The sequence below is a fragment of the Cricetulus griseus genome, chromosome 2, assembly GCF_003668045.3.
Source record: "Cricetulus griseus strain 17A/GY chromosome 2, alternate assembly CriGri-PICRH-1.0, whole genome shotgun sequence".
Taxonomy (NCBI): Eukaryota; Metazoa; Chordata; class Mammalia; order Rodentia; family Cricetidae; genus Cricetulus; species Cricetulus griseus.
In genome coordinates this window covers 168,975,238-168,988,293 of record NC_048595.1, presented here as the reverse complement: position 1 = coordinate 168,988,293, position 13,056 = coordinate 168,975,238, and the positions used below count along the sequence as shown (strand labels likewise).

The 13,056-nt window shown below is 36.8% G+C and overlaps 1 protein-coding gene across 1 annotated transcript in view; it reads left to right on the top strand.

Annotated features, from left to right (window-relative positions):
• Nucleotides 1-13,056, top strand: part of Mbd2 (methyl-CpG binding domain protein 2) — a 63,313-nt gene that overhangs the window by 27,035 nt on the left and 23,222 nt on the right. Inside the window, 1 exon segment of the mRNA XM_027402636.2 lies at nt 1,727-1,864. Coding sequence (XP_027258437.1) covers nt 1,727-1,864 — 138 coding nt within the window.

Here is a 13,056-nt window from a genome sequence, read left to right as displayed (position 1 = left end):
GATCAGAAGCTCCGGGTATAAAGCCCAATCCTTCTCTTCTAACAAGCTTGGGTGGTTCCAATGTGTACTCAGATTTGAGACCACTCTTTGGTAGTATGGAGGTACACATTACTATTCCATATGGAGATAGTAGTAAAAACATAAGCTCATCAAGTGTAAGTTAATGAGTGGACCTCTACATAAAGATGTCAGGCATGGATTGTTCTCAGTGTATGGCTTTTACATCTTTGTCAGAATCAAAATAACAATCTTTCCCTACCCTTTTGTTATATCATTCCATTGGGTATTGCATATGAAGTTAACAACAGTCTGTTTCACAATTTGACTTTATTAAAAAAAAAACATGTCTGACATTTTATTTACTGGATGATTCAAACTTGATAAACATGTCACATGGCTTTTCGAAGCTTTGATTTTAAATCTCCCGAAAAGCATGAAATGTGACACATAAATGAGGAATGCCTATCAGGCTGGGTGCATACTTGTCACAGGCAGCCTGAACTCCATAATGTGTTTCTATGCAAGCCTGGGATATGTAATGAGACATTGTCTCAGCAAACCAAACAGGAATTCAGGGTGTTTACTCCTTATACAAAATACTTGCCATCAGAAGTGTTTTGGCCTGTCTTCTTCTTCTTCTTCTTCTTCTTCTTCTTCTTCTTCTTCTTCTTCTTCTTCTTCTTCTTCTTCTTCTTCTTCTTCTCCCTTCTCCCTTCTCCCTTCTCCCTTCTTTTTCTTCCTTCTTCCTTCTTTCTCCTCCTCCCCCCTCCTCCTCCTCCTCTTCCTCCTTTTGAATTATTTCCACATGCATAAGTAGGTAGGCCTCACTTGATGGTCAGACCCAAGTCAGTGCATGACATATATTGGTTTTCATATACATACTAACTACCCGTATACATGTGGGGAAAGTAAGTTTATGCACTACTTTTTATGGAATCTTTGCTTGTTTGCACCATGATGTATGAAATCATGTGTGAAATTTTTCCTTTTTATCATTGGTGCTCAAATTCTGATGTTTTTATTTAGGCATGTCTCCTTATTTTATCAGTGTTTTCTAAAATGAATTATGTTTATGGGGATCAGTAATTTAATGTGATTTTATGTTAAGTCTGGTCTCACTGCTAATCAATCAAATTAAGTTTTAATGCTCATATCATTTAATGCTAATATTTGTCCTTAGTCTTAGAATGTAGAAATAACTGTTATCCCAATTGCTGTCTTAAGGTTTTTATTCCTTCTCAGATATATTCATTTAAATATCCTTAGTATTCTGTTAATTAGATAATTAATATCACACAAAGAATTAACAGTATATCTTAGTTATGAAAAAACTTAATACATAATAAAGTGCTTAAAATGTACTTTTGGAGGGATTGGGGAGATAGCTCATCAGTTAAGAACTCATATTGCTCTCGCAGAGTACCCGAGTTCAGTTCTCAGCACCTACACGGTTGCTCACAACTGTTTGTAACTCCAGTTCCAGGCCACCCCAGTGCTGCTTCTGACCTCTTCATTCTCTTGCATGCATGTGGCACACATACATACGCCCAGGCACATGCACATACAAAACAAATATATTTTAAATGTACCTTTAGAATATTTAAAGCGCCGACACAGACTGAGAGTTGGAGTAATCTTATTTAAAGTCATGGATTTTGAATTTAAAAGGGTATTGATTCAATTTTGTTTATAAATAATATTAATGAAAATCCATTTCTATTCACAGGGTAAACCAGACTTGAACACGACATTGCCAATTAGACAAACTGCATCAATTTTCAAGCAACCAGTCACCAAAGTCACAAACCACCCCAATAATAAAGTAAAGTCAGACCCACAACGGATGAACGAACAGCCACGTCAGGTAAGGGGCTGATTTGTCCTCCATTCATACTTTCCAGAAAATTCTGGTATTTTTTTTTTTTAACCAGGCATCATTCAAATAAATTCTGGTTAAATTGGAATGAATTTGAAAAAAAAAAAAAGTTTTATGTCCAGGGCTCTTATAGAGAATAACTGTAGTAATATAAGATTTAATAAAAAAAATAATTTGGAAGTTAATTAAAGTGAATCTAGCTAATATTATTGGCAACAGTTTATGCTTTCTGTGTCATAATGTTGTGCTAATCTTAGTTTTTAAAGATTATGTTTCTAGGGATAGTATTTCCTGAATGATGAACTGTGCAGCTTGCGTTGTATTTGGTTTGAACACATTTTCTATTATTTGGAAATTGCTTCTCTCCCCCTTTGTTTCTGATTTCTAATTTCAAAGAATCTATCCCAAACCTTTTGAAAAAAAAAAAAAACGGAATTAGATACAATTTGCCAGAATGGGTATATTACTGTGAGTTCTGTTTTTGTATAAGTTCAATGCATTTTCTCTTTCAATATTTCTTCAACTTATATCCACCAGAAACTTGTGTTTAACAAAGGTATTATCTGAAAGTCCTCCCTGCTGCTTAACAAGGTCATACAGCCAGGGATGGAGAATGTACCAAACTCTCAGCTTTCCAGGTTGCTCCCCTGACTCCTTCCCTCATGTGCTCAGAAGTTAGGTGCTCCATGAATTTCAGTCACAGCTGGGGTGAGGAGGTGGAGGAGAAACACTGCATTTTCTCTCTTTTCTCTATTTCCTCCCACTTAACGGGTTAGAAACACTGATTGGCCTACAATGAGTATCTTTTGCTCAAATATTTTCTACTCCGTCTTTTCATTTGAATTTGTTTTTCACTAGTCCTTCAAGTGTTTCATCTCCAAACTTCACAAAGGACTGGGCCAAATCTCTCAGACAGTTGCTCTAGAAAAAAACTACAGAAAGAAATTCAGTTCCCACATCGTCTGTAGTGTTTTTTCCTCTTCAGGTGAGCCAGGAAAACAGAAGATGTTTGGAGCCACATTGGATCAGCATCTTGCTATAGATGTCTCAAGATTTGAAGTTCTAAACTTGCTTTACTGTTGGTCCCCAAGAGATTCAACAGGGGCCATGTAAGTGTATCACATCAAGTATAAAAGATGCGTACCTGCATGTGCCATTAGGTTCTTGTCAACACATAGGTTTTCTTTGGGCCATTCAGCTTTCTGTGTGAGGCTTTCCCCTCTGTTTTACTACCATGTACAGGAGAAACACAAAACTGCTGGTGGTTTTAGTGTGTTCAGTTCAGTTCAACAAGGAAGGGATTCTGCCATCTTGAACTCTGCCTGTCTTTATCAAGCTGTTCTCTGGTTGTTTTCTTTTGCAGATAAGCTATGTAGTCTTGAATATCTGTCCTTTGGCTTTTTGATGACTTAAAAATTGTTTCCTTAAAAAGTTTTTATTATTTGAAAAATTGAATGTTTATAACTGATTAAAATGCTTCCCCAAACCAAAAAGACAGATGTAGAGTATAACCTCTAATGACATCATTTACATTGGAAATTTGAGTTGTCCTATTGAGAACAGGTATTATTTAATAGAGTTTATCCTTATCTTTTCTTTGCCAAATCACATACTATAAACCTGTGAGCTTTAGTTAAAGATAATTAAGAAATTCTGGTCATTTTATCAGTAATTTTATTGCTTACTGGGCCTGAATGCAGTCACAGATTGTAAAAGCAGTTATCACTGTGTCGTGCTGGATGTGTACCTATCTATAGAGATCAGTATCCAAGAATTTTAAAGCTGAAATGAACAGAATGGTACCTCTCATTCTTTGCTTTGTTGAACAGTTTTGAGTTTTCTCTCTTTTATTATGGTTTATGGAATTATTCTCAGATGAAAAGTGTGTGTCCCTTTTCCTCTGTCTCTTTTCAAAGAATTTTAGCATCATTCTAGCACAAATCTTTTGAAGTTTTGCTCTTCCTTTGTAGGCAGGAGTTATTATAATTATTTAGCAAGTTACTTCTGCAAACATGGCTGTTTTTCCTGTTATTCTTGTGTAACCTGACAATATCTTTAGGATTTTTTGATTATACCAAGACATTATCTTTCAACCTAAGAGCTGAAGTAAGATTTGAGTGCTGTGTCATCAATATGAAGATAATAAAGAGATCATTTTTATAATCATGTCATCTTAAAAAGTCTGTTTTAGATACAGGTGTGTTAGTAAAATGATGCTGGTTTTAATTATATTTTGGTATCTATATATAGAAGATTACAACTCAACCATTGTTGGGTAGATGGTTGATAAAAATATACAAAGACAAAAATAATTCTAATTTTGCTACTTATTATTAGATCTAGTAAAAAAGGTCAGCAATATAAATTGTCCATTACTCAATTTGGCAAAGTTATTTTTATTAAGCAGTGAATGGATTAGGCAAAGAGATTTGTATTTCTAAAGTTCCCATAGGTAACAGATATTCTTTAAATATATCATTCTCTTTTACTAAGGTATTTAAGTGAGTGGTATGAGTGTTGCATTTTAGGCCTAGAATTAGAATAAAGTTTTTATATTTTAATTTAAGCTTCACCTCAGTAGGTTTGACATGATAGATGAGAAGAAGACAAATTAGCAGTCCTGTGTTTACAGAACAAGTGTTTTATGCCTAGGTCATTATACAATTATCCAATGTGAATTCTGTAAAGTATAAACTATGAATTTATATGGATTGGCTCTTTAAAATGCATTATCTTTAAATGTGCAAACTAGCATATTTTAAAAATGCATTAAAACAGAATTTATTAACCAGCAGTTATTTGTGCAGAAGTTATGATTGTAAAGTAGAAATGGAATGTATTGACTCTGGTTATAACAGGGTAAGTAGCAGTCATTTTCATATGTAGCAGCAGCATGTTTACCATTTCATTAGATGGAAAAGATGGAGGGATGTCTTCTGTCAGATTGTGACTCCCAGTGGAGTCATTGCAGTGCCTTATTTAGATATGTAAGATACATTCAAGTTTTTAAAAAATCTAATTGAATTGCAATTTTATTAAGGATGTCGTTCCTATTTACTTCTTTGAATATGTGTATAGCTCACAGTCTTGAGTGTCTTCTTTAATACTCCAGTCTTTGATGCTTTCTGGTCTCTTGTGTGTTCCTTTTATCTTCAAGTTGAAGAAGTTTCAGTTTTGAGTTTTCATTTCCTTTTGAAATAATTGTGAAACTAACAGGGCCGATGCACCTTCAGTGATATTGAGTCTCTGTACATTGTTTTTCTTGAAGAATAATCATGTTTTCCTGTAGGAGTTAGTATTTGAAGCCAGTAAAGATATGTGCTTGAATATCCTTCTTGATCTATTTTGTCTTTTGTTTTTCTAGTCCTTCGTTAAAGGATATGTAACTTTCCTTTACTCCTTCCTGGAAGTCAGCCAGCCTTTTCTTTTAGAATGAGTTGCTTAAATTTTATTAGAGGAAACTTCCCAGATTAAAGAAAAAAATTAAAACCAAGTACATTTAAAGTTGTATATGAAAGGTCTATGAGTTAATTCAGTGTTGAGTTGTTATAATCCAGAAAATGACTGCTCATTGCAGGCATTCTAGCATTCTTTTCCTCTGTAGCATCAACAGTTCTAGTATGGTCTCATTATAATGGCTTTATGACTGAGAAACATCCCCCAAGAGGATATTATACTCCTTTTATCTTCTCCAGACAGAAGAATTGGCTGCTTAGGCAGAGAACATATAAGACATGTTCTGTGTGAGTTTCAAGTGTTACTCTAAGGAATTCTGGGAAGATGTCTTATACAGAGTGCTAGATAAATAGTGTAGACTGGTGCTATGGGTGGTCAAGAAGGCAAGGCTACGGTAGCTAGGAAATATGGGGTGAGCTTTGGAAAAGTTAGAGGACTGAAGATTTAGTAGGAGAGCCAGCAGAGCAAGGGATCTGCACTGGTGAGAGCGGCTTTGTAGAGTTGCTCATCAGGGATAGGCATAGACCAAGTAGAAAAGTCAGTTAGAAATGAGGGTTTTAGTTGGAAATCAGAAGCTGAAAGTAGTAGATGTTGTAAAGGATTCCTTAAATGCTGACCTTTAGAAGTTTAAACTATGTTATTTATTCTTTCTTTATAAGAGAAAGAAATGTGGAATAGACAAAGGAAAAATTACTCAATTTCTTTTGCCTAATGTAATCAAAATATTTTTTAGCCATTTAAAATACTTTCTTTTAGTACTTTAGTGCATTTTGAGAAGCATAATGGTATTATATATTTATGTACTTTGAAAAGTCTCATGTAACACTACATACATTTTTGTGTTTTATCTGATATGTTCCTGTAATTTGTAAGTTAACTATACTGTATGTTGTGCTAACAGTTGTAAATTACACTTGCTTATGATTTCCCTGGCTACTCCCCAGTTTAAGGTAGTGTCCAGAGAGTTTTTTCTACATATTAAACCTCTTCCTATATGTTACAATGGTCTCCTGGCCTAAATTCTCAGAAATGTAATTATCCTGAATTTATGATTTTGATACATTCCATCAAATTGATCTCCACTGAATTATAACAAATCAAAAGACTATCCACCATTAAGCACCTTTATTTCATTTTGTCTTTTGTCATGTTACTTATAAAGATGCCTGCCTCACATTTATATTTATTGAATATTTTGAAGTTGAATAGACTGACATCAGTGTTTCCCTTTGTAAGAAGAACACTTAGAGGATTTTGACTGTATTGTTGATTGTTATTATCCAAAGATGAACATGAACGTGACCTTACCTTCTGTGGTAAAAGCTCATCCTGTGACTTTCTCAGAGACCTTATTTGTAGACTCAGTCATCTGCTTCTTGCATCAAACTGTATAAACTGACTTCTACAACAAAGCATTTCAGTGTACTCAAATTATGCACTAAAACATTCACTTTACTTTGTATGCACTTTTATCATTTATTCTTTTTCTTCTCTTTAGCCAAACTTTTGCATGGTGTTTGTATACTTGCAGTTTACCTTTACTTAGTTTTTGTATCTCTAAGACAAAAGCCTTTGATTCTTGCTCTGCCACTGAAACTGCTCTTGCTATACTTACTGAGGTTGTTAAAAGGATAAAATATTCTCCTTAAATTACCTCGTGATCTGCTCTAGTATTAGGCATTGTTACTATTTCTGCCTCTGACCCCCTTCCTGTGTGAGTGTGTGTGTGTCTGTGTGTGTGTGTGTGTGTGTGTGTGTGTGTGTGTTGGGGTGGGGGTAGGATGTTGGTCTCTGCCATTATTTGCCTGTTTTCAGTCCCTCCCTTTTGTCTCCTGACTGTGTTCCCAGGCTATTCTGTGCATCCTCTGATGTGAGTAACCTCCATGGATTCCCCCGCCCCCCATGGTTCCTGTCTCCTATGTTAAGGATTCTCTACTCTGTTTCTGTTTCCTGAGTGTCACTTGTTTGGCTAAGTCCACATGGACATATCATAAGCACCTCTGAGTCTACTTGTTAAACTGTCCTGTCAAACCAGATAGTTCCTGTTTGTGCCTTATTTCATTAAAACCACTGTTCATCTTGTTCTGGGAAACCAGAAACCTGAGTGTGTTCTGACGCTCTTATATCTTTAACCACAAACCATCTTGTTAGCCTTCTTACTGGCTAACTAAGTCTTACTGGCCTCACCCTAACACTCCCTCTTTAAACAAGTTCTTTTTAAGTTTTATTTTATTGCTCTTATCACCACACACCAGGAAACTTTCAGTAGTTCATTGCTTGATGAGTCAGTTTACAACAAAACTGAACAATTCCATCGTGTCTACAGAGAGGTTTTCAGTATGAGTCCAGGACAGAGGAAGGTAGTGCAAACATTTTCCCAGTGGAAAGAAAGCAAAGTCCTCAGCTCCTCCACAATGAAATGGAAGTTTGAAAGGTTGAGGTGGAAATCAGGAATTTAAGAATTTGGGAAAGAACCTCTTGGCTAGGCTTGGTGGCACATGCCTTTAATCCCAGCCCTCCAGAGGCAGAGGCAGGAGGATATCTGTGCATTTAAAGCCAGTCTGGTCTACAGAGTGAGTTTCAGAACAGCCAGGGCTGTATAGTCTCAAAGAACAAACAAATAAACAAAAAATAAGATCCACAAAATAACAACAAACAAAAAGAGAAGTTTAGTACTGAAGTTTTAGTACTAAAAAGCATCTGTCCATATGTATTCTCACATTTAGTTAAAGCAAACCAACAAACAGACCCAAACACTAGAATGTCATGGAGAACAGAGACCAGTAGTTACTGAAACATGGAGTAGAAACAGTACAGGCCATTACTCACTGTGCACTGTGGTTCTGAGGTGATGTAAACCAATAGGAAATGCACCCCTCTTTACACAGTGACTGTTTTAGCTCCCTTCTGCATTCTGTCTTATTCCGTCAATTGGTTCTTCATACTCATCTTAGGTTTTATTCCCCCTCTGATAAAACACCATGACCAAAAGTAACTTGGGGAGGAAAGGGTTTGTATATTTCAGGTTACACCTCCACATCTGTAACGATAACTCTTTCTGCCAGCTGCCTGGGTTCTGCTGCTGCTTTAGGGCCCCAAATAACACACAGAATCTTATATTAGTTACAGTGATGCTGGCCAATGACTAGGATTTCTTATTTGCTAGCTCAGTCTTAATTATCAACCATAACTACTTAATCTCTATATTTTTATAAGGACTTATTTTACCTAGGACACTGGTCTTATGCGTCCTTTCTTCCTGGGATCACATGTCTACTCTCTTCCTTCCCTACATTTCCCAGAATCTCTCCTAGTTCCATCTAACTTGCTTCCCTATTGGCTAACAGTGCTTTATTTATCAACCAATAAGACAAACTTATACACAGAAAGACCGTCCCCATCACACATCACAGTCAGTCATGAAGGAAATCAGGACAGGAAGTCAAGGCAATAACCTGGAGTCAAGAACTGATGGAGAGGCCATGGAGGGGAGCTGCTTACTAGCTTTCTTCTCATGGCTTTCTCAGCCTGCTTTCTTATATAATTCAGGACCACCAGCCCAGGGATGGCACCACCCACAGGGAGCTAGACTTCCACATCAATTATTAATGGAGAAAATGCTCGACAAACTTGCTCATAGCCCAATCTTAAGGAGGCATTTTCTCAATTGAGAGTCCCTCTTCCAAAATGACTCTATGTTGTTCAAGTTAACAACACACCAGCCAGGACAAGTCTTCTGCTCAAACTCTGAGGCTGTGTTTTAGTTTTCAGGGTAAATTTAAAGCACCTTAACATGACTTAATGCTATGTGCCCTCCATTTTTTTTTTTTTTTTGAGACAAACCAGACTGGGACTTATGATATCGGATGGCTTTTAAACTTCTGATCCTCTTGTCTCTATCTCATGATTATAGGTGTGAATCACATGCTTGTTGATGCAATTGAATCCAGGGTCTCACACAAATTAGTGAAGCATTCTACCAATTGATCTATATCCCTAGCCACCCCCCAGGGACTTCCCCTCCAAGTCACAATTATTTACTTATTTATTTGGGGAGAATGCTCCAAGGGGTTTGTGTGGGGGTCAGGATGGCTTGCAGGTGTAGGTTCTCCATCCACCATGCAGGTTCCATGGACTGAACTTGGGTCCTTGGTTTAATGGCAGATGTCTTTACCTGTCATGTTTTTTCCCCAAAATGCTTCTCATCTCTCTGTTTACTTCTCTGGCCTTCCTTTTTTTCCTACACCCAGATAACACTGAAAACTTGGTTTCCGGCTTTCTGAGTGGTCTGCTCATTTCTCTCAACCTATATACCTTGGTCACATTTTATACATTTTTAGATTGATCCCTGATGTCTACACTTAAATGCTACTTTATCTGTTCTGAAAACCTGACTCATCAAGTCTGCACTTAGAGACCTGCTTGAGTGTTTCTTCTTTCTCCTTTTCTGATCATTACTGCAGTTTCTATGTCAGTAATTCATGAGCATTTTGAATCAATTGAATGGAATTCCTTAATTTATTCACTTATATCATTTTTGGTACATTATTTTGTGTTAGGCACTTTCCTAAACAACAAGGATATTGCAGTGGACAAGATAATGTCCCTGCTGCCCTGGAGTTGACCATCTAGTGTGATAAAGTGAGCTAGATAAACATTCATATTGTATACCATGTTGTGAATAAATGGGATGAACAATAGGAGCAAGAGATCACATGGTCTATGAAAGTAGGGCTGGAGCAATGGTTCTGTGCTTATGAGCACTTGCTGCCCCTCCAGAGGATCGATTCTCAGTACCGACTCAGCAGATTATAACCATCAGTAACTCTTGTTCCAGGATATCTAATGCTCTCTTTGGAACTCAGAGGGTGCTAGGCATAGAAGTGGTGCACAAATATATATGCAGGCAACACACCCATGCACATTCAATTAAAAAAATAAAAGCAGAGAAATATGGGGAGGACATCACAGACAGAGCTTTTTATAGATTGTGCATGGTATAAGGATTGACTTAGGGGTGGAAGATCATTGCAGCAACTGTGACAGGAAGGTAGGACAAAACTGATAAAACTGTGAGATAATTGATAAGATTATTGACTGATCAGCTGCTTCTGTGTGGAGTCTTCAAAAGAACTGAGAGACTAATAAGAATAGGAATATGGAAATACTAAAGGATGGCTCAGTAGTTTTAATAAATAATAAAACAGTAAGCCAAATATTAGAGTATTAATAATCTTCATAATCATTGAAAGTCTGGATAGTAAAAGATGATGGTTGGGGCCCAAAAACAGTTTTGAGATATTAACTTACCTTTCTTTATGGAGGCAAGGGTTGCAGTTGAAACATTTTATGTAAATTAAAAGTGAAGGCATTCATAACTTCTTCACTCATCCCTTCCCTACTATTTATTTTCCCAGACCCTTAGGTGAGGATGTCTAAGATTTTTCTTCCCAGTGTTGGGGAGTGAACCTGGGGCCTTTGTCTTGCTGGGTAAACGCCCCACCACTTAGCAAAATTCCTAACCCCAAGCTATGATTACATTAACAAAATTTCTATAAATAACTGAAATATAGATTACAAAATTAGCATAAAAGTCAAATTGTTTCACATCAAGAGTTACTCCAGCTTGTCGTGTCTTATTCTGGTTCCCAGAAGCCTTTGTTTTCTGTTCCTGTCCTTCCCTTTATAGTTAGTTACCTCTGTGTTTAACAATAAAGCACTTCACAGGCATGCATAGTTAATTCCTGGTGCTATTGTTTGAGTTCCTCCAATGGTAGATGGATGCAGTTCCCTTCTCTGCTGCTGTGCTCCCGACATGGCAGTTTGAGGGAAATGGTTGAATTAATAGTCATAGTTTGCCTTCTTAGGACCAAAAACATTCATAGATGGGGCAAGCCATGTAATTCTTGTAACATTAACAGTAGTAGGCCACATTTTCTGTATAATTATACAGATGCCTATCAGGAACATACTCTGTTTCTTGTTGGGTTTTTCAAGAGTTGTCTTTGCTCCTGCTGCGGCTAGCTGGGTTAGCCCCTGGATTTTGCTGCGCAGCTGGAGCCTTGGGTTTTCTTCTGCTGAGCTTCTGTGCCAGAGTTTGTTTCTGCATTTCCATCTTTATCTTAGAATACTCCTTCAGTTAGTAATCAAGCCTCTAGAAACTTGTTAGGAAAATGTGATGGGAGATGAAGTTTTTGAAAAACTTACATATTAGAAACGGCTTTATTCGGACACAGGCATTTTTCTGCTGATGGGAGGAGGCTAGATTGAAAAAAAAAAATCATTTCCTTACTAAGGGCTTTGCCTCATATCCTCTAGCTTCGGGGTTTCTGGTGGAGAGGCTAGCACATGCCTTCATAGCTTGATTGTGCTTCTGACTTTTTATATATGATTTTTAAGGAATTCATTAGAAAAGTAAGTATACATATATATTTTATACTTCTGCATGTATTTTATGAGAGAGGTGGAGAGACAGAGCGAGGCCAGCATGGTGGTACATGCCTGTAATCCCAGCACTCAGGAGGCTAATGCAGGAGGATAGAGAATCCAAGGCTGGTTCCTGCTGTGTGGAAGACTCTCTCAAAAACCAAAACAAAGAAGAATGCCCCTGTGTGTTTCTCAGATCTTCTCATTCAGGAGACATAGGTGATTCCTGCCCTTTTTTTGGGGAGCATTTCTTCAATCTTGTCTTTCAAAATTTCCTTTTCTCTTGAATCCCCCAAGTTTTTATCTTTCTCTGTGTAAGTTGGCTGCTTAGAATTTTCCTCTAATTTGCCTATGTTTTTGTTTTCATAATGGATTTTGTTGTTCCTTTATTTTGTGAACGATTCTCTTGACTTTTAATCTCTAGGCCTTTATAGCTTGTATTTTGATGATCATGTTTTTGATTTTGAGTGGTGTTTTTGTTGTTGTTAGGATCATCTGCTCCTAACTTTCTTAGCATATTCACTATAAGGATAATTTCATTTTTTGATGCTATTTTTTCTTTATTGACTTTTTTGTTCATTTTAGATTCTGTCTTTTTCCTTTTCTTTTTCTTTTTTAAACTGGTAATTCTTACATTGCTGCAAGTGAATGCTCTAGTATGGTTTTTAATTTTAGGTGTATATGACCCAGAGTATAACTATTGGGTCATAGAGTATGTGTTCAACCACAGAATATTTTTCTCAGTGGTTGTACACACCCACATGTCCATCAAATATGTGAAGTTCACATCAGGTTCTTGTTGGCACTCAGTGTTGTTAGTCCTTGGAGTTGTAAACATTTTGGTGTATACTCAGTGGTATCCTTTATGGTTCTGATATGCATGCATTTTCTTGGTAAGTACTGGCACTAATAAACCATTTTGTGGTTTGGCCATGTGGGTGATCCTTTCTGACCTCTTCAAGGATTCTAATTTGTATATTACTTTATTCCTTGTGTGTGTGAGTGTCATGCCATAACTAGCTGTGGGGATCAAAGGACAGTGCCAGAGTCAGATCTCTCCTTCCATAGGGTGGGTTTAGGGATTGAACTCAGGTCTCTATTAGCTTGGCAGCAAGTTCCTTTATGGACCAAGCCATCTCACTGACACCTTTGCAAGGATTTATTCATATTATAATGGATTGTTTTTTTAATCATTGATTAAAAGAGTTCACTGTGTATGTTTGCATATAAATCCTAATATTTGCTTCAAGTTTGTAGATTACCTTTTTATTCTGTTAAGATCATCTTTTGAGAAAAAC